The 22,027-nt window shown below is 42.8% G+C and overlaps 1 protein-coding gene across 5 annotated transcripts in view; it reads right to left on the bottom strand.

The window, feature by feature from the left end:
* SORCS1 (sortilin related VPS10 domain containing receptor 1) overlaps positions 1 to 22,027 on the bottom strand; it is a 495,737-nt gene that overhangs the window by 33,532 nt on the left and 440,178 nt on the right. For all 5 annotated transcript variants that reach the window (XM_072739948.1, XM_072739950.1, XM_072739949.1 and 2 more), the window contains exons 19-22: positions 17,782 to 17,968; positions 10,020 to 10,153; positions 7,696 to 7,819; positions 894 to 1,006 (exon numbers count right to left, since the gene is read on the bottom strand). In XM_072739948.1, coding sequence (XP_072596049.1) covers positions 894 to 1,006; positions 7,696 to 7,819; positions 10,020 to 10,153; positions 17,782 to 17,968 — 558 coding nt within the window. The remainder of the gene's footprint in view (positions 1 to 893; positions 1,007 to 7,695; positions 7,820 to 10,019; positions 10,154 to 17,781; positions 17,969 to 22,027) is intronic.

Raw genomic sequence — 22,027 nt, forward strand, 5'->3', positions numbered from 1 at the left:
GTATAAAACACCCTAAATTGATTTTCCTGTTAGGCTAAGAAGATGCCCTGGGGAGGGAGAGCTCATCTCTGATTTTCTGGGTTTGTACAATAAATCTGAGCAGCTCCATGAGCAGATATTCTGTTTCTCTGCTCACTCATGAAAGTGGAGTATGCAGGGGGTGATGTGCCTAAAAGAAAGTGTTTTCTCAAACTGTCAGCGATACTTACTCAGACAGGGCTAAGCTTCACCGCCTTGGTGTTCTCCCAGAAACCACAGGGGACCGTGTTTTATGTGTTCAATCCCAGTCACTGGACTCAGACCCTTCGCTTCAATTCAATACCTTCATCACTCATCGGCTGTGAGACCTAAGCAAGTTATTTAACCTCTTTGAACCTCAGTTGCTTTGCCTGCAACATGAGGACAATAATACCTTCCTCTTGGGGCTGTGGCAGGAGAGACATGCCTTTGAAACAACTAGGACAGAGAGAGATGACTGACCATCCAGGGCTGAGTGCTCACTGCCGGCCAGGCTGGAGCCCAGGGCTGCTCTCACTAGGTATACTCACGCTGCGTCCCATAAGTCCTGGGCACAGTGGCGGATTGTACACTTGCTAGTGACCTGATCCAGAACCCTGCCTTGTGAAGATGACTGTCTTTCTTCTCGAGGCAGAAGGAAAGTTTCACAAGGCACAAGGGCCATGTGTTTGATCCCAGTTTCATCCCTCCACCCAGAGCATCTTGGCTGCATCTGCCCATGCAGGATTGGCCATGCAGACAGCAGGTGGTCAGCCAGACCTCCGGTGGGCTCCAGCCCTTCCCAGCAGTCTTCGCACAAGGCTCCCTCACCATGCAGCTCTTGGAGGATAGAGAGAAGATGTGCTCCGGCGAGAGAAGAACCTGCCTGCACTCACCTCCACCAGGGATTTTTTGATGACTCGGCTGATGTCCCTCCTCCACTCAGGGATATCAGGGTTGTAGTCGTCCAAGTTCGGAGAGAAGGAGAGGCGAAGGGATCGAAATTCCTCTGGGGATACAATAGGAGGGTGATTATGGAGAGTTCAATGGTTTTCTCAAAAGCGTGTTATATTTTATGCAAAGCCTTACTAAAGGGCCCTTTCCCTCCACACTCGCCAAAGATAACCTTCCAGAAGGCAAACTGGATATCCCATTTGAAATCTGCTGTCTGTCCCAGCCCTCATTTTCTAAACAAAGCCCTAGGTCTGGCCCAGGCCTCGCTCTGTAGCCTTTCCCCACTGGTCCTAGTTCTAGACTGAGCACTCCAGGACACAAGAGCCTCGGAATGCCCTGAATGCACTGCAGGTTTGTGACCTTGGCCTCTGCACACACTGTCCCCCTGTACAACACCCATCCTTCCTACCTGCCCTGCACACAGTATTCAAGCTCTAGTTGGAGCACTTCCCCACGGCATACTCTCTCCTGCCATGATGCAGTGTTCCTTGTTATGGCACCACTGTGTGTGCACATACTCCCATTATCGTTGTATGATTGTACCATTATTATTATATGATTACATGATTATAATTATGATGAGAGTCATTCTACTGCTATGTTTTGTTTGAATGGAGTTTTATTTCATGGAATTTTAAACTCCTTCCCTCAAAGAATTTGTTCATTGTCTCTGTAGCCTCTGAGTCTGTCTTGGTCATCCTGAAAGTAGGATGGGATTGTCAAAGCAAAGGTCCTATGAGGAGAATATGGGAAGCCTGAGGAGCACGGAACACTGCAGCACGGAGAAGCATTCATGACACTTATGGAAGACAGGGAGGAAGGCTTGGTAACCACCCTGTGGTGTCAGGAAGGCTCAGCAGGACTGGCAGGGGATCTCTGTGCCCACATCAGTGACGGAGGAGTCCCCTGAGCATCAGGAATGAGTCTGCTTTCATGTCCCTGTAGCATTCAGGTCATTAGCTGGGATCAGCACATGGGAGGTGTGGCCTTGGCCCAAGCAGAGTGATGGGTTTCAGAGCCCAGCCCAGTACCAGTCAGGTCATGTCACTGCCCTAAAATCTGCTAGTGGCTCCACATGGCTTTCAGAATAAAAGCTTAGCTTCCTAACCACAGCTTTCCTAGTCCACATAAGCTGGGCCAGACTTTCTCTGCTGCCTTACATCTTGAGGTTCCTGGGTGTAGCAGGACCATATCCATCCCCATGCTCTTCCATGCTGCCGTGTTCCTTCCCGTGTTAGTGCATTTCCACTTTGCCAGATACAGCACGGTCAGCTCCTTCTCATCATCATTCAGTCTCTCCCAGGAGAAACCTCTGCCACTAGCAACCTGAGTTATCCTCCCTTCTGCTACATCAGACACCCCTCATCATATGACCCTATCTGTTATCCTCATACTTCTTGCCACTTAACTGATTTTGTCTTTACTGTCTGTCTCCCACATGGGAATAAAAGGTCAATGAGGCCAGGAAGACCATGTTCCTGGCCCTGTGAGATGGTGCCCAGCACATGGTAGGTTTTTGATCATTATCTAGTCATTTAATTAAGAAGTTTGTTAAATAAATAAATACACAAATTACACTGGAGGCTCTCTGTAATTTATGCATTTACTTATTCAACAAACATTTCTTTCTTGTTTTAAGCATCTCCTCATGCTTCAGTAGGGGCTCAGTGACATCGGCAGTGCTGATTATACATTCGGGAAACATAATAGCCCACTTGCGCATTTCCTAACAACGCTAAAGACGTATCAGACACAGGCTTTGAAGACTCTTAAATTATAAGGAGCGTATTATGGCAGTTAGCCTATTTCAAAGGTGTATTTTTCGAAGCTTGACTATTTTATGAGATACTGGTCACCTGTGTGAATATCACCACTTTGGTTCTGGTGGAGAATAATGAAATGCATCTTACTTAGCAGCATGGTCAATGGGAGCACAAAGGTATCACCCACTCAGCCCTAACTTTTCACTTTAAAGATATAAACCAATGCCACTTTCCCTTTCCCTGAACCTCTTACTAAATCATAGAAACTTCACCTACAAGGGAAGCTGTTTATCTTAATTAAAAAAAAAAAAAAAAACAAAGAGAAAAATCATGCAGCTCTCTCTGTAATAACTTAGCATGCTCAATAGCAGGACACAGGTGTGCTACACCTATGTTTACTCAACAAACAGGGGATACATGTGGGAACACTGAAAAAGGTAAACACCAGTGATAAATAAATACATAAATACACACACATATGAAGAGATGAGCCTTGAACAATGTAGGGGTTAGGATGCCATCCCTCACCCCAGTAGTTGAAAATCCACATTGAACTTTTGACTCCCCAAAAGCTTACCTACCAATACCATACTGTTGACCAGGAGATATAATGATAACATAAACAGTCAACACATATTTTCTTTTCTTTTTTTTTTTTTTCAACACATATTTTCTATGTTATGCTTCATATACAGTATTCTTACAGTACACTTAGCTAGAGAAAATGTTATTAAGAAAACCATAAGGAAGAGAAAATACATTTATAGTACTGTACCAAAAAATATATTTATGTATAATTTATAATTATATATAATATAATTTATAATTTATAATTTATATATAATATATATTTTAAAATATATATTTTATATATGTGTATATATATACTTACCAAAAAAAATCCATGTATAAACAGATCCTTAAAGTTCAAACCTGTGTTATTCAAGGGCCAACTCTGTGTGTGTGTTTGCAACTGCTGAGGCAGATGAATTCTCACATTTACATTGTCTTTTTTGTATTTAAGAGCAAACTTTGCCGTAAAGCAAACGAAAGAAAATGATACAAACTAGATTTTCTTTCCTATGGTCTGTTTTGTGGGTTTGAGTGGACAATGTTTCCCCTGACTGTGATGGCCTCACTGTTCCCCTCAGCTTAACTAAATTTTAGACAAGTTTCTTCCTGACTGCAGGTCTCTTACCTCCCTTTACTTATAGCATTTACTTTAGAAAACCTGGAATTGTAAATTCCTTCCCTGTTCTTTTGAGATACACATCTTCTCCAACCCAGGAACATCTTTCTCAGGGACCTGGGAGCCACCTTTTTGAAAAGTACCATTGAGGGCTCCTGGGTGGCTCAGTGGGTTAAGTGTCTGCCGTCCACTCCAGTCGTGATCTTGGGGTCTTGGGACAGAGCCCCATGTAGAGCTCTCTGCTCAGCAGGGAGTTTGCTTCTCCCTCTCCCTCTGCCTCTGTGTTCCTGCCCTTTCTCTCTCTCAAATAAATAAAATCCTCCCCTCCCCAACAAAAAAGAAATGTAACCATTAAGAAAGAGAGAAAATTAGTGTGGAGGTTCCTCAAAAAATTGTAAATAGAACTACCTATGATTTAAGAACTCCCATTTCTGAGTATTTACTAAAAATAAACAAAAAAGCTAACTTGAAAAGATATCTTCACCCCATGTTCATTTCAGCATTATTTACAATAGTCAATATATGGAAATAACCTAATTATCCATAGACAGATGAATGGATAAAGAAAGTATGGTATATACGTAGAGTGGAATATTATTCAGCCATAATGAAAAGAAATCCTGCCATTGGGTGACAACATGGAGGAACCCTAAGGGTACTGTGCAAAGTGGAATAAATCAGACAGAGAAAGACAAATACTGTATGATCTCACTTACATGTGGAATCTAAAAACAAAAGCAAAACCAAAACCTCAGATACAGAGGACTGATGGTTGCTAGAGGTGGGGGTGGAAGGTGGGCAAAATGGGTGAAGGGATCAAAAGGTACAAACCTCTGGATATAAAATAATAAGTCATGGGGATATAATATACAGCATGGTGACTATAATTATTAAGGCTGGATTGTATATTTGGAATTGTTAAGAGAGTAGATCTTAAAACTTATCATTATAAGGAATAAAAGAATTGTAACTACATATGGTGCTGGAGGTTCACTAGACTTGTGATTATTTCACAATATCTACAAATACTGAATCATTATGTTGTACACTTGAGATTAATATAATGTTATATGTTAATTGTATTTCAACAAAAGAGTAAGATTGATACTACTGTCATGTATGCTAGAAAGGGGATTGGAGGGGAAGGAGATAGGACCTCTGTCTCCTAGAGGGTAGGTGCCTAATTTCCATAAGCACCAATTAACAAACACAGATGATCTAATCACATTGATAATCCCCTCACCCCCATATTCCTCCAGTACTTTTCCACTAGGTCATCCCAGGATTTAAAAATATTCCTGACTTTGGGAATCCTGGGTGGCTCAGTGGTTGAGAGTCTGCCTTTGGCTCAGTGCGTGATTCTGGTCCAGGGATCGACTCCAGCATCAGGCTCCCTGCAGGAGCCTGCTTCTCCCTCTGTCTATGTCTCTGCCTCTCCCTCTGCATCATGAATAAATAAATAAAATCTTTAGAAAACTATTCCTGACTTTTGTTTTAGTTGAGATCAATCTTGCCTGTTTAACTCTGTGCGATATAATTTGTCTTTAATAGGTCACACATGTCATTAAGATTTTCCACTAATACATAGGAAACTCTGACACTTCATCTGACTGAAGACAAATTGACGATGTTTGCTCAGAAATTTGGTTTTAGGAGGGAAGACCACTTCCTTGCTTAAGCTTTGGATGAAGAAACTGTTTTTAGTGAAGGTAACTCATCTGATGGAGACTGATCCACTCTTGGAGGACACCTTTCAAGACATTTTAGGAAGAACAGTAACTAAGCCTGGTGAGGGAGCAAGGTGGTTAGAAATATTCCCTCTGGATTCAATTCTAAGGCTCTATTTGTTTATTACAGTTATCTCATATTTTCTCATTTGTAAAATAAGAGTAAATATAGCATATTTCTCGTATAAGTCTGCTCAGAGGATTCAATAAGACGTCCTATTTATCAAGTGTTTAGAACAGATGCTGATAAGGCCTTTGTCAATGTTAATTTCTACCACTACCATCACTGTTATTACCAGAGCTGTCACTGAAGAGCAGAATGACTTGAAAGCAGCAATTTCCCACTTCTGGGCTACAATCTCCTATCTGTGAAATGATGGGATGGGCCAGATAAGCCCCAAAACCTTCTGGGTTTAACGTTCTCTCCATGGTTCTGATGAGGTGACTGATAGATTTAATCAAGAGGGCATGTGTTGGGAATCACGGGTCAGTGCCTGTCAGTGACACCCAGGATATGCAGGAAGGAGAGCCTCACATGGAACAGACATGAGAGCTGGTTAGTGGGGCAATTTCAGAGCATGGGCCCTGTGTCTAGATGGACCGTGTGAGGAGCCCAGCTCCACCATATATGAGCTGGGGCAAGTTGCCTGCCTCACCGAAGTAAGGAGAGGAATAACATCACCTACCCTATGCTAGGGTTGCTGAGAGGATTCGGTGCATTCCCAAAGCACAGAAAGGAGATGGGGAAGGAAAGAGAAGTGAAAGCTCTCTTCCATTCTGGCCACCTGGCTGAGAGGTCTCCTCACTGATGGGACCTTGTGAGGAAAACCAGAGCCCTGGTTTGCTTTTACTTACTGTTTGGGCTTATCAAGCCTCTTGTAGGGGGCCCGGGTGGGGGATGGGGGCAGGAGGAGGTAGGAGGGAGGAGATATTATGAATGTAACACCTGGCATGGGAGGAACATTGTCCTCAAACTTGTTCAAAGTTGCTTACAAATTACATTTTGAATTTGAAGGTCACGTTGGCAGAATGAAAAATGAAAAAGCAGAACCTGCATTAAGGATTCTGCGACTGGGGCAACTGATTATTTGGACCACTGGCTAGTTTGTCTCTGTCTCAGTCTCTGTCTCACCCTTCCTCCTTTCATTCCTCCTTTTACTCTTTCTCTGCACAGCATTCATCTTTCTTATCTTATATTAAATTCTTGTTGTTGTTGTTGTTTTTTAACTTTTCCATGATGCGTAATTTTACATTCTTACTATCTACTAATAATACTCAGCGCAAACTTATCTCCCTGGGCAGGGAAAAATTACCAAAATGAGATCCAATTTGTATAAACTGCTCTTAATCCCTCATTTTCAGCTGGGGATCCTACCTTTCCACTTTGGTAAATTTTCATTTTGTGCAATATTGACTATATTTAACTTCCCCCACTGATTAGAAGATTTCTGTGTAGTTGTTCTTTCAAACTCATATCCCATCTCTGGCAATATGTGACATCTGCTTATTTGGGGCCTCCATCGCTTTTAATCCAGCAGGGTTTGTTTGTCTGTTTTTTGTTTTGTTTTGTTTTGTTTTGTTTTTGTGTGTGTGTGATACATATTTGAGGAAGAGATTTTCAGAATATTTAGATACTGATAGATTCTTCTTAACAATCAAGACTCTTAAAAGTTGAACTTAAAAAAAAAAGCCTCAATATTAACTCTTTTTTTTAATAATGGGTTTTAGTTATTCGAACACCATAAAAATACAAATAGAATGAAGTAGCTTTACCCGTAATGAAACTCATTCTGCCCCACTTCAGGTGAGTGAGGGTAGAGTTGCCCTATGTGCACCTGAGCCATTTGCAGAAAACAAACTTATAAATGCTCTCGGGGTCTTGTGACCATAATTGTGCTGGTGAACCACATCTCTCCTAGAGGGCGAGACCAGACCTGACTTGGCTCTTTCTCTACTACTATTCTCCGTTCTCTGGGTAGAGGACTGGTGGCTTCTGGTACCCTACAAGCACATTGCCTCATCTGAGCTTGGGACCAACCAGGGCTTGATGCCCAGGGGCACTCACCATACACTGCGATGGTCTTTGTGTCTTGCAGGATGGCATTCCCAGCGGACACCTGCACTGTGATGGTGTTCATCCCTTCAGAAGTAAATTTGAATGATATGCTTCCTTCCAGGGTGATCAGAGGCTAAAATAGGTGAGGGTATACAGAGTGAGTGGACAACTGTTCAGTTCCAGAAGAGACAGCCACTAGCTCGGAGCCACCAACAAGCCAGTTAAATTGACACAGGATTTTCCTGGCATGTCTCAGTGCAACTGGCTCCATCTGGGCTTCCCCATCAACTCCATCCAGGCCAGAAAGGAGCTATGAGAGCTATGACCCCACATGACTCTGCCCATCCCTTGTGAATGTGACACCTTTCTTCTGGTGTCATCCTGATTCAGGGCTGGTGAGATTGATAGGTCTTGCTCACTGGTGGGATAGATCTCTCTATTGTAACCTACTCATAACAGGTGGATCTCTTAATACAAAGAAATACTCAAATCAGATGAAAACAGGTAGTTCATATTAACCCAGATTTAAGCAAATCTTAAGATTTAAGAAAATCTATAGGCTTCCAGTCATTCATCTCCAGGGTTTACTATTCATAGAAAAACAATGGAACACAGCAACCATGCACACCAAGAATGTTCTAGTTGGACTGGAGTGGCCTTGTGTGGCTTGGCCCCTCTGAGAAGCCCTATCAGCAGTTTCTGGAAGTAGCTGCTATGGAAACAAGTACTAATTGGATAGTGGTTTGAGGGCTGGAAAAAAAAGAAAAACCACAACAATTTGGAGTAGTGCCTGTAATATAATCGGACACCGGGGTCCTGCAGGAAAAGATAATTAGCCTATTGACCTCCCTCAACTCATTCCCCATAAACATTTCTTTCCTCTCTTTTCTTAATTAATTTTAAAATCCAAATTCATGTAACTCCCTATATGGCAGAGGGAAGACTAAAGCCCAGCACATGACATAAGAAGTCTACTCAACATAATCTGTTGAGAATTTGGTTTCCTGCTGTAAGGTCAAAAAACATTTAAAAAGGAGACACAGGAGAAAGTTCTTTAGTACATTCACCTCCTAGCACTAGATTTTAGGCAAATAACTTAGATTTCTCTTCTGTCACTGTGGGTAGTGGGCCCAATGTGGGCCAAATTTATATGCATAATTTCAGAAGAAATAATAAAAAAAAGCCTTCTTTTCAGAGGAGTTAAATTAGCAGTAGAGGTGAAGAGTTTCCTTCCTCTGCCAGGCATGTAGCAGGTTTGGCATCAGAAGAGATTTCCTCTCTGGGCCTGTGCAAAATCATGTCTCTAGTTAAAGCCAACATTCAGCTCTGGGGTAGGAAAAGATTTGTATCAGAAGAAGATGCACTGTATTTGAAGAGCAAAGTCACCAAGTTCAAGAGAGCAGCTCTGCTGGAGAAAGATGAAGCCTTCTAATCCTGAGCAACTCCTGTAAGTGCCCTTTCTGGGGGCCTTAGACTGGACCGCCTGAACTGATATATAGAAGCAAACTAATCCCTGAGAATGGAGGAAATTCAAAACAGAGCTTGCAGCCTGGTAGGAGGGCAAGAAAAATCCCCATAGGTATGGGAAGGCCTCGGATCTGGCCTCCACATGAAGCAGTCGAATGAGGCAGGAGGAAATCACTTCATGTGTGTCCGCCTGACTTTTTTATCTGCACAATGAGGGACTTAGAGTAAATAAGATTTAAGGCCTCTGCTGGTTTTAGAGTTGCTGCTGACTTTTGCTCATGGGGCATGTTTCGGGAAAACATAAAGGGTGAAATTGAGAGAAAGGAGAGGCCACATGAGGAGGGCCGCATGGGGGTTGGGTTATAATAAATAAGTCTTTGTTGCTTTTGACCATCCGGTATCCACTGGTTTTTTTTCCTTTTGAGGACCATTTCTTAGTCCATGTGGTTCCAAGGAGGCTGACTTCAACACCTCTTCTTCCACCCAGCCCTGGGAAGGCGAGATCACTAATGCTCCATTCTGGGACTTCTTTTCAAACTTCTGTTAAAGCCAGTTTATGTTCTCTGCTCAGTTGTGAGAGTATAAAGCTCAGGCTGCTGCTAAGGCTCTTTGCAAAGGGAAGTCCAACTGGAGAAGAAGGCTAACATAGAGGAAGCAGAGATGAGGTGTAGAAGTGGCGTGGTGAGACAGGGACAGAGGGATAAAAGGAACACACGGATGAGACTACTGGAGCACTATGAGCCTGCTGTCCCCGAAGCTAGGACTACCCCTAGACTCCTGAGTTCCATAATCCCCTTCACTTCCTTTATTTCCTCAGCCAGTTTGAGCTGGGGTGCCAAGGGATCCTATGTGGAAGGCTGACCTACCTCGGTGTTGTTTCCGTACCACCACACGTAAGTGAGGGTGCCCACTTGGCTGGGCCACAGCACTGCCGTCGCGTTGACCTCTTTGTTCTTTGTGGTGACAAAGGGAAGAGACAGGTGTACATGCTCCAGGGGACCTGAGGCATAAGAGAAAAGACGAGGCATAGAGAAGGAAGAGCTTTCTCTGCTTCACCTTTCCTGCTCTGAAGAGAATACATATTCATTCTGGAAGTCTCCAAAACATCAGTCATACTCCCTAAGGAAGGTGCCAAGGGGCTTTCCCTACCTTAGAAAAAAGATATAATGTGACCCATTGTGTCTCAATATTTTCTATTTACTGATCTTTCTTCTAGGCCTAAAACTTGAGTTATTTATGTGTGAAACTTAAAAAAAAATACAAGTAATTTATGAAGTCCTCAAATGAACAGGCATAATATGAGAATTCAAAGGAAGATGTGAAGTGTTTCCAAGAGGTCAAACCCATGGTGGTAAACCAGGATGATGAAAACCTCATGGACTGGATGTGGTGACAGCAGGAGCTGGTGGTAGTGGTGGTTACAGCAACAAATCCCCAAACCATTTTAGATATAATTATTCTTGAGGCTTTGTTGGCATTGTAAAGATCAATATATATGTGTAAATCTGTATTTTTATGTATGAGAGCATGTGTGAGTGTCCCTCTGCATGAGTATACGTAACACTACCTGGTTCAAACTGTTTGGTGTTGAGTTCAGCTTGTCCAGGACCACATATGTGTGAGCAAGTAGAGACAGCCCTGTGGTTCTCAGATGTATTCAACTAAAAAAGGGGATGATTCTACCTATGGAGGCCCATTAGACAGAAGCCTTAATCAGATGCCCAAACCCACAAAGCTATGAGTACCCTCTTCATAGAGAACCAGTAGGGCTCTTCCTCTGACCCCTGGTCTTCCCTTTGAGCTACTTCTCCCAGGCAAAATGCAGTTTCCTTTGAGGTGAATGTGGCAAAATTCTGTCATCCCATCATTATTCCATGAAGTGGAGAAGAAAGTGATAGCTTTCCATCTGATTTAATCACCACTTAATGTGTTTCCAAGGGTATATACGTTGGCCTTTTTTCCCCACCATATACTCAGCATTCTGCTGAGTAATATCATCCACACCCTGGCCTTCAACTATTATAGGACGTGCTTAGAACTCAAAAACCACCTACTTAACTCGGGACTCAATTAGAAGCCAGATGTTGAATAATGAATAAGAAATTCATTATTTCCCCCGCATTCTGTATTCTCCATATCTTGATGAATGAAACCAATATTTATCCAGGGGACCAACCCAGAAGCAAAAAGTCAATCTGGATTCCTTATTCCTTGTCATCCAGTCTATGTTGGGAATCAATTACTTGGTTTCATAAATATCTCTCAGTTAGAGTTCCCCTCACCATCTCCACTCCTTCCCTGGCTCATACAGCTGGGCTGTCATGACCCGCACAGATCTTCCTGCCTCCAACCTGCCCCCACACTAATAATCCAACCTCTGGCTACGTGTTCAGTGCCTGCATTCCTAAGTAGTAGATAAGCTGCACCAACTTCCAGGGTCCTCAGCACCTGGAATAAAACATACACTCCAGGGTGAGAGTAGAGCAAGTGCAAAGATCTTGAGGGGGAGATGGTTCTCCATGTTTGCAGAAGAAAAGAGAGCCTAAGTGACTGCAGTAGAGAGATGGAGGGAAACAGAGGGAGCCAATGAGATCTAAGAGGGATTCAGGACACAGAGCATGTTGTTTTGTAGGCTCTGAAGTATGCATATGTGTGTTTGTCTGAGTCCATTCTTACATGTAGACACATTATACATTCATACGATATATGGCGATGACTATGTACCTTTTCACACCACAAAGTGTTGTGAGCGTGATGTTTCTAGAAAGCCAAGTTGATCATACTACTCACTTGTTCAAAATTAAAATTCCCATTACCTAATAATGATGATGATAGTTAACACATATTGATCTAAAATTTGTGAGACAGAGAACACAGGCTGCAAACTTTTGGAGGGTAAGAGTTTCTCCTATCTTTGAATATAAAAAGATTAGAAGAGTTCCTGAGATGTAGCAGACAATCGAATGTTTGTTGGGTAGATGATACAATTTCTCATTTCTGCTTTTGTCTGTGCTTCTCTCTCTTCCTAGAATTAGAGGCTTGGTGACCAGCATACAGAACAGAATTGATTTTCTGGCTTATAAGCCATATGATAAGAAGTAGTTGTTCATAAGTCAGAATGGTTCAATGTACTAATAAAAGGGCAGCATTTACTGAGTGATGACCATGTACCACATATTCTGCTAATGACTCTTTTTACTCTCATTTGCTCCTCACAACAACCTCGTGAAGTAGGCACTACTATCGCTTCCATTTAGAGATGAACAAACAGAGGAAAATGACTTTCCCAAGGTCATGAAGCTAGGAAACATCAATTCCAGGGTGTGAGCCCAAGTAGTTTGATTTTAAAGCCCATGCTCTGGCCAGCTGACAAATGCTCAAAAAGATCTTTCCCATCTTCACAAAAGAGCTATTGAGAGTCAGTATCTACCGATCACTTAAATACATGCCAGGCATTAGCAAATGCACTTTACACATGCTCTCATTTCTTACATGGCTCTTGCTGTTCCCTATCACTCAGTCTGCTCCAGCAGGCTATGCCCTGTTCTCCCCTGCAGTCTTGGCTTAGACACCTCTCTGAGGGCACCTGCCAGCCTTCAGTCTCCGCTCCAGTGACCAGGCTTCTGGAATGTCCTTCCTGTCTCCCCTGATCTGAGTGAATGACTCCGCTAGAATGCAAGGACTAGATAAGCTCTCTTAGACATGCCAGTTCCATTCTAAAGGGGTTCAGCATTTTTGTCTCTCTCACATGAGTATTTAATATTTTTTAAAGTCAGAACATCAAAATAAGAGTGGTGCCAGTGTGTCCTGTTAATAACAAAAATGGGATCTTTTCAGTGAAATGTGGTCATTAATTCATTCAATAGTTTTGGAGTGTTGCCACATGTCGGGCAGCACTCTAGGTGCTCGAGACACCTGGTACTTGGTGGAGGTTATGTATTATTGAGGGAGGGAGGCAGGCACTAAACACATAGAGCAGAGGTAGGTGCTATTTTTGTCTCTCAGAAGGAATGACATTTGAGCAGTGACCTGAATAAACTGAAGGAGTTCACCACATACTATCTGTGATGCTCCAGGATGAGGGTAGAGCAAGTGCAAAGATCTTGCAGAGGAAGTTTGAACAGCAAGAAAGCCCAAGATGCTGCAGGGGAGAAATGGAGGGAAAGAGTGGAAGCCAATGAGATCTAAGAAGGATTCAGGACACACAGCATATCGGCTTGTAGGCCCTGAAGGATGCATATGTGTGCTCGTATGAAATCATTCTTGCATGTTTGTACATTACACGTTCATTCAAATATGTGCGATTTACTTTTCATATTCCCACCTTGTCCTCTTGTAGTCATTTAATTTTCATGTGTTTAACACATCTAGTTCCTGATGCCCAAAAGCCTATCTTTTAAGCATCTCTTCTATGTGCAGAAGGTGCAGTCTGCACTAAGTGAGTTGTGGAAGTGGAACTCCAGCCCCTGGAGGCCCTCAGCTGGCTGGATGCACTAAATCCAGAGCTGAACAAGCCAGCAGATGTGGCTCCATCAGACAGGTGCCTGTGATGCACAAAAGGGACGGCAGGTGGCGCTGCATCACTCCATATGAATCTTCCTGACTAGGTGGGTGAGGGAACTGGGAAAATACTTGTGTGAATTGGGTCTCCCTCCTCTTTTCTTGTTTAGCCTTAATGTGCTACAGGATGCAGCTGATGTTTGTGAGGCTGAACATTGTGTGTGTGTGTGTGTGTGTGTGTGTGTGTCTGTGCGTGTGTGCACGCATGTGTATGCACACAAGTAATGATTGCTCTGGACTGTAATGACTGCTCTGCCATTTGTTTTGGAGACTTCCTTTGACCACCAAATTAAATATTGTGTATGCATTATATTGCTGATTGTCTGAAATGTTCAAGAGCGTCTAGAAGAAATAAAAGTAGTTCAAAGAATAAAGATGAGGTCCTAAAGCAGAGTTCCTTAAACTTCAACATACATAAGGATTATACTAATCTGTTCAAGGCAGATTATGATGCATACTACTAGGAATTCCAATTCAGCAGGTCTGGGAGAAGGCATAGGACACTACATTTTTATCATGTGATTCTGGGGCAGGGGGCTCATTAAACCACATTTTACAAAACTCAAGTCTGACATTCTCTGGCCAATATAATAATCATATGAAAAGTTGTAAAGCCACAAAAATTGATCAAGAAAATGATCCATTTACCGTAAGATAGAAACAGAAAGACATCTACCTATGTAGGGAGGTAGTTGGAGAGAAGAGATGGGAAGAACTAGAAAATCCGTATCATCTTTTTTTTTTTTTTTTAAATCTCCCATTCTGCAAATTTGCATAGTTTTCAGTGACTTTTTTCTGCAAGACTTGCTGAGGTGGGGTGGCTTTCTGAGCAGAAATCTGCATGTCCTCTAAATTCTACCCCCTGCCCCGCCAGCTAAAGGCAACACTGGCTGCACCACATGTCTCCTTAGTTTGCAAACTAGCAGAGCACAGTAAATCCTATCCCCAAGGACTTTCCAAATGTCAGGCTACAACAGATTACCCAGCCTCCCAGTGAGAAAGGCTGGCCCACTCTTGGAAACATTAGAGCTGGCACATCATCTCCATTTGTTTCTGATAACCTTTGCAAACCCATATTAAAAAACAAAACCAAAACTAAAAAACCCTCTGATTTGGAACGAAGTCACTTTTCTGACCTGGAGAGTACAGAGAGAGCATGCCATCAAGTCAGGCATTGGGGGTGAATTGCAGCAAAAGGGAGGGGGTATTGGTGAGAGAGGCAGAGGGCAGGCTTCACAAAGGGAACCAAGAACTGCTGCTCAGAACCCACTAAATAGAAACACACATGTTATTTTGTGATGGTGGAAAAGAAAGCTTTACTAGTTGACAGACCACAGCATATTTTGCTGGAAAGAACCTTTGAGAAACAAGATGTGTGTTCCTCACATGCCAGGGGAGAAAACCTAGGCTCAGAGAAATGGAGTGAGTTGGCTGGGAGTCCAGGCTAGCATCTGTACCTAACAACTGCCAATTCAATCGAGTGTTTGTTTTTTTTCTAAAAAGACCACCCAAACCCCTCTCCCCCCACACTGTGGCACCAAAAGTTGCCATGATCCTCTTCAGGTTTGAGGTCTGGGGGAATGTTGATCAATTATAGTCTTGTTCTGACTTCCTGTAAGTGTAAAACAGTGTCAAAGAGAAAGTACTTCTCCAATCTTTGCTTTCTCCATCTGAAAGACATGCTTGTCATGGTAGAGGTGTCAGGTGAGGCAAAGGAGTCCTGCTTTGATACAGTTAGTACGAAAGAGTTAATTCTTAGGCCCAAAGTTAGGCTTAGGAAGGGGTTCCATTATATGAAGTATGCTTATCCAAACACTTAACCCAAGATGAGGCTAACAAAATTAAATCGGAACACAAAACTTTCCATTATAGATCATCTGCTACTAGGGTGAAAGTCAAACTGCCGAGCCACTCAACTAGGCTAATGAGGAAAAAAAAAAACAAGAACAAAGAGCTTTATTTCTTTTAGAAGTCCTGGCTTCAGCAACCTCTGATCTTTGTGCTGTTTTCCTTCCCAGGGGTGAGCAAACCTAGCAGAGGGCCAGGGTAGAGTGTTAGCCCTCAAGGGATATGATCATTTTTCCAGGTGAGGAAGAATCCAAAGGGTGACCAGGAAGGCAAGGTGTGGATGATCTATGGGAGAGCCTGAGAAACAGAGACCAAAAAGCTGCTGAATTTGAAATCAGTATTCACATACAGTTAGAGTGTGGAAGATGTTTCATACATATGCAAGATATGGAGCAAAATCGCCGTAATTCTTCAGGAGAGCAGCTCTCAAACAAAAATCCCCCTTGTAGAATAAGTCAGGATATGACAGGCTGCTAGGTAGGTGGCCATTCTCAGCAAATGTACTGGCGTTTATGTTAGTTTTGCTACCAATAACCAATGTTTGTGATGTATTTCTGATAGATTTGCTGACCGTTACTTAGTAAGGAAGATTATTTCTTAGGAAGAGACAACTCCAGAAAGTCCATACAGGTCAGCCTGGAGGTGAGGGTAGCCATGGTGTCAGCAGGAAGGGAGCCTATGAAATGTGCCCTGAACCTATGTAGTTGTATAGCAAGTTGCTCATGCTCCTTTAGGACAATCTGCAAAGTGGAGGGGACAAGGCTGCTGGAGACAAGTGCCATCACTGACAACAACCTTAGTGATCAAGAGACAGGCAAACCTGAATCTAAAGCCTGGCTTTGTAGGCTGCAATTTCAAATATATTATTCAAGCCCTCTGATGCCCACTGTTCTGGGTATAGGAGGGTTTCTAATAGTGCCTTCTTCATCAGGTTATTTTGAAAAGTGAAATCATACAGGTAAAGAGCTTGCTTAGCTTAAGGCCCGGCACATAGTAATTGCTTAATAAACATCAGCTGAAAAGACGTAGGAGGAACCATGCAGGTTGGGAATCTTGTAAGGGTTTGTTTAAACCTAAAGAAGGGAGGATGTGTTTCTTCAAAGCACCTTTGTCATGAATGTGTGGGAGAGAAAGACCAAGAATCACTAATACTGCCGGAATTGTCGGTAATGAACAATTGCTCAGGGACTCCCTAAATAGTCATGTCCTCCCACTGGACCACAGTAGCTTAAGAAAAAAAGATTCTAGTTGGTATTCTAGTTGATACTCAGTTCAGTGTGCAGGTAAGAGGCATGGAATATGGCCCAGCCTTAATGCTCTTGGTCTAGAATTTAGAATTAATTTGGACAAGGCCATTCATAGAAGGAGCTACTTTCATTTTAGAAGGCCAGCACCCTATCCATTAGGTCACTGGCACTTCACATAGCTACTTTTATTTCAAAGCAAAGCATTTCTGTAGCAACTGAAACAAGTCCTAAGCCTGTTTGGGGACATTCACACACCTGCCACAAGAGGCATTTGTGGCACACAGTTGTACTACACAGAACTTAGAAGCTGTCACAATCTCCCCATATTTAGTACATCTTTACATTCCTTGATGGGACAAACACTTCAATACTTCTTGGAATTACTTCTAAATGCAGCTCTTTCCCTCTCTCAATATCACCTTGCCTCTAACACCAAACATTACAGATTGAAAAAAAAAACAAACAAACAGGAAATACTTTACAAAAAGGAGCAAAGGTCTTTAGAAGTGTTATAAACAGTGAGATATATCATGAAAAGAGAAGAATAACTAAATGGGTAGAAATTCCATTGCTTGCGCTAATTCTCATTGTATTAGATTGAGCCATATGTGAAAATTGTTTTCAAATGGTTTTGACTAAGAAAAAAAAAAAAAAGACAAATTCACATGCAATCAGAGAGCTCAGCAAGCTGCTCTGGCCCAGCCCGCAGACCCAGGTATGCAGTCTCGGAGGCCCCCTGGAAAAGGCACAGTACGTACAGCGTGCATAATTTCAAGCAACACAAATTCTAGGATTATTCAAGTTCCACTCCCTGACTTTCTTTGTACTTTCTCCCCACTTGGCTCTCTTTTTCTCCTTCCCCATCTCCTTAGAGATAACTGGTGAGCTGCTTCTAGACATGAAACTTTGGGTTATACTTTAAAAGGACGCAATATTTTAAATATGTCATAAACCAACAACAGTAATAACATACAAGTTACATGTAAGTACAGGACGGCGCTGTCAGAGCCCAGACTGTTGTCCACCTGCACGGTCACTCGGAAAATGCCCACGTTGTGATAGACGTGTTTGATCCCGTCTTCCATGGAGCTGAGGTTGACATAAGACACTGCGATGCCATCACCAAAGTCCACTTGGATGAGTGTCCTCTGGACGTCACCCTGAAAAACAGCCCACCATCAGAGAAGGGGAGTTGGTGCTGGCTGCCTCCCTCCAGAGGCTGGGGCTTGTTCTGCTCCCTGGCTCAGGGCTAATGGCAGACTCTGGCTCCCTCTGACAGCTGGGAGCATCTGTCTGCCTCTGACAGAATCTCTGTGACAGTCCCTGGCAGACAGGAGCTCACCAACATGGATGTTCTCCAAACGTGAAGGGCACCGACATCCGAAAGTTTCAAGGTTTGGAAAACTAAGTGTTTGATAATCAGCTCCAATTTGATATTCAACTTCCCTGAGGCATCTGTTTATACTGTTATCATTCACATGAATAAAAGGTGTCCACACACAGCTTTAGAGATTAAGCCTCCCTTACATGGTCATAGACCCCTTCCCATATGTTCAGGACTCCTGAATCCCATTCTTATTTCTGGTTCCCTAACCATGTTAGAGGAAATATAAAAGACACCTTGCCTCACACCTGATATGACATTGGACTCAACCCTATCATTATTTAAGACAATGATGGTTAATTCTTTTATACTTCGGTATTTTGTGCAATCAAAATGTTATCATTCTATTCTTCATGGAATCTTAGTGGGGAGAGAAAAATAGGCAATGCTTGCCCATTTTATAGGTAGAGAAACTGAAGTATGGAAAGATTTATGTATTTATTTATTTTTTTAGTATGGAGAGATTTAATTATCAAAGTTAATACAGCTAGTCAGCAGCAGACCTAGATGTGAATCCATCTCTCTGGACATGCATTTCATTCATTATAGATGGATAAAGCACAGATGGCTCCTCCAGGCTTGAATCCCAGGGTGCCATTAACAAGCCATATGACTTCATGCAGACTCCTTGGGTCTCAGTTACCTCATCTATGAAATGGGCATAGATGTCTTAACTCAAAGGTTTGTTATACAACATGTGAGTTAATTAGTCATCTGTAAAAATCTGGATCAAAAAAATGACTGTCAAAACCATGCAACTGTATAAAAGGCGTGCCATATTCCTTTTACAGTGGGACTGGAATCATACAATTCTAAATTGCCTCCCATGGGAGGCAAGGAGAAGAAGGATAAAAGTCGGCTTTCCAAAATCCCACACCTGTAAGAAGAACACTTTTGGAATAACAGAGATTCCTAAAGAAACCAGCTTCCTTCTCATGCAGCCCATCCTTTATCAAGTTCCTCTTGTTTTGTTAGCTTTTCCCATTCTTAGGAGGAAAAAGCCCTAAAAACATACATATATACACACATACAAAAAAAAAAAAAACCCTTTGAAGTAAAAAAAGTATTTTCGATTAAGTAAGGTTCATATGGTATCATATTTTTTGAAAAGGCCAAGTTTAAAATGCTGACATTTAAAAGATTAATTCACAGGGAAAGGAAAAGCAGTTCAAATTCTATGAATCTCTGTGACCTACTCTTCTGATCTATGCCCAGCCAAGCATTGTGTGTGTGTGGGGGGGGGGGGGCGGGGGGTAGGGGAGTGTACTCAGGGGCCAACTCTCTGGGAGGACGTGTCCGGTGGACAAAGAAACTCCATTCAGAACTATAAGAGCAATGATCCACAAGCCCAGACTTTGTGTAATTATTTGAATTCCCTTCACCAATAAACATAAATGTCAACCATTCTTTCTGACTTGTCCTTCATTTGCACAAATCAGACTGGTCAATTTCTCGGTGCCATGTCTGGTCAGTTCTCCCCTGTTTTCTAGATTGTCCACAGAGCTGCTGCCAGCCAAACCCAGGTACAGGCACAGAGGAAGAAACCACCTTAAAATCTACTCGCATGTTTTGGGATGAGTATCTGAGCAAAATACAGGAATAACTACCTGGGTTAGCCATGGAATAAAACAAGCAATATAATTTCTGAGAGAGGGGCGGGTAGTGAAGAGGGAAGGAGAAAAAGGGAGAGAGGGAGAGGGAGAAAGGGAGGCAGTGAGGGAGGGAGAGAGGATAGGGAGGAGAGAGGGGGAGGGAGAGGGAGAAAGGGAGGGAGGAGGAAGGGGAAAGAGGGAGGGAAGGAGGCAGGGAGGGGCAAAGAGAGAGATACTGAGAAATAGAGAGCAGACATGACATAAGGGTCACCATGGGCAAGAGCACAGAGGGGAGGCTCACAGGTCAGTCCCCACGAGTGACAGCAGCTACCCACACACCTGGGGAAAGTCTGGCTGGGGCTGCCCTCAAGTCTCCCTGCCTGGCTTTTTCTGTCTGGTATTCACCAGTCTGCTTTGGTGGGCCTGGACTTCGATCTCTTTCCACTACCTAAAACTCCTCCCAAGCTCTGTCTGGATGTCCACTGTGTGTCATGCTATTCTCTCTGGCCTGACAGTATTCCTCATTATCCATCCTGACAAGGTTCCCCGTGTATGTAGCAGTCACAATGTTGGGACTGCTCTAGCAGTAGAGCTGCCTTCAGAGGAGTCATGCTTTTAGAGTCGGTCAGGTATTAGGAAGCTCTGTTGATGTGAATACAGGCCCCTGGGCTTGCTACTCTGCACAGGAGACAAAAGCATCAAGGGGCCAAGGCAGAGGATTTCATCCCTGCTGTTGCAGCTTTGCCCACTCAAGTGAAACAAACTAGATGTCATGCTTTTGCCTTCAGAAGCTCTCAGGTGCTTCACAAGCCTAACACGGCTGTCAATGCATCTTTTTTGGGCTCATCAGTCATCAGCCTCTGACTTCTTTGGGCTGTAATTATCATCTGAAACAGGGATGGCAACTCCTTTCAGAGAATAGGAAGGAGAGCAAAGGCAAGAGAGCCTAAGTCCTAGATCACCATGGATTTCTGGTCATTCATTCATCCAACCAACCAACCAACCAACCAACCAATCAGCCAACTGGCAGATATTTATTGAGTGTCTATCTTATGTCAGGCATGACATGGGAAAATGATGGCAAGTAAATTATAACAAACCAAGCAAAACAGATATGGTCTGGGCTTTCATGAGCTTCTAGACTACTAAGTGAGACAGATGAAATAATCACAGATAAATAAAATGTTTTTACAGGGGATGATATGAAAGAAAGAACACGGTATTGTAAGTTGCACAGTAGGGAAAGGCAGAGAGCTAAAAACATGATCTGATTGAGAACTTCAAGGAAAGTTTCCCAGAAGTTATATCTGAGCTGAGATGATCTTAAGGAAAGAAATAACTTAATCAAACAAAGGACACAAGTGAGTGAGATGAAGGTAAGGAGTTCAGGCAATGGTGACAGAGGGAATCAGATGTGCAAAGGACCTATGGCAAAAGGGGGATAGTACAGTCATAGGAAGCTGAAGATAAAGACACCGTGGGAACAGGTTATGAAATCAGACTGAAGGGGAGAAAATGACATTTTAGGAATCGTGGCTGAGTTTCTGATTTTCATTTTCTTCCTAAGAGCAGTAGGAAGCCATTAAAGTATTTTAAGCAGAGATTTAGCAGAAGATGGCATGATGATGTTTTTAATTCAAAAAGATCACTCTGGTTACAATATGGAGGGTGAATTGGAAGGAGGCCCAAGTATTCTGGGAAGCTAATTAGGGGTAGTTCAGGGTAGATGATGGTAGATTGAAATATGAGTTGCAACAGGAAATTATACGTACCTTCCTGTCAAAATTAACTCCCATAGTTTATTGGTTTTGAAACCAATGAATCTCAGGATTTGATATCAGCACCTCTTATAGAAATTAAAAGAAAACGTACTGATGCCCAGCTACCACCCAAGACGCCCCTTTTCCTCAGGGCCTCTGGGGAAGATCTCGGGTTGGTCCTGCTGTGGTCTGAGAAGGTCCACAGCAGATGCTGGGTTGCACCACAGGTTTTGCCCCTTGGGATCAGATTGTAAAATATTAGGTTTTCTCATCATTTAATCCATCTGAAGATGAAGACCACTCAACACAGGCTGATGTGACCACATTCCATTTTGATGTGGGGGCAACACTTCTGTAGGATGTTTTAGGATGCTAAGTGTGAAGGGGGCATTAATGAAGAAAGAATGAAAGAACTAAACTCGTTTTTAAGTGACTGGTGCATAACTACAAACAAAAGTTCCACAATGCATGTAGTCAAGGTTC

Source organism: Vulpes vulpes, chromosome 15, assembly GCF_048418805.1.
Source record: "Vulpes vulpes isolate BD-2025 chromosome 15, VulVul3, whole genome shotgun sequence".
Taxonomy (NCBI): Eukaryota; Metazoa; Chordata; class Mammalia; order Carnivora; family Canidae; genus Vulpes; species Vulpes vulpes.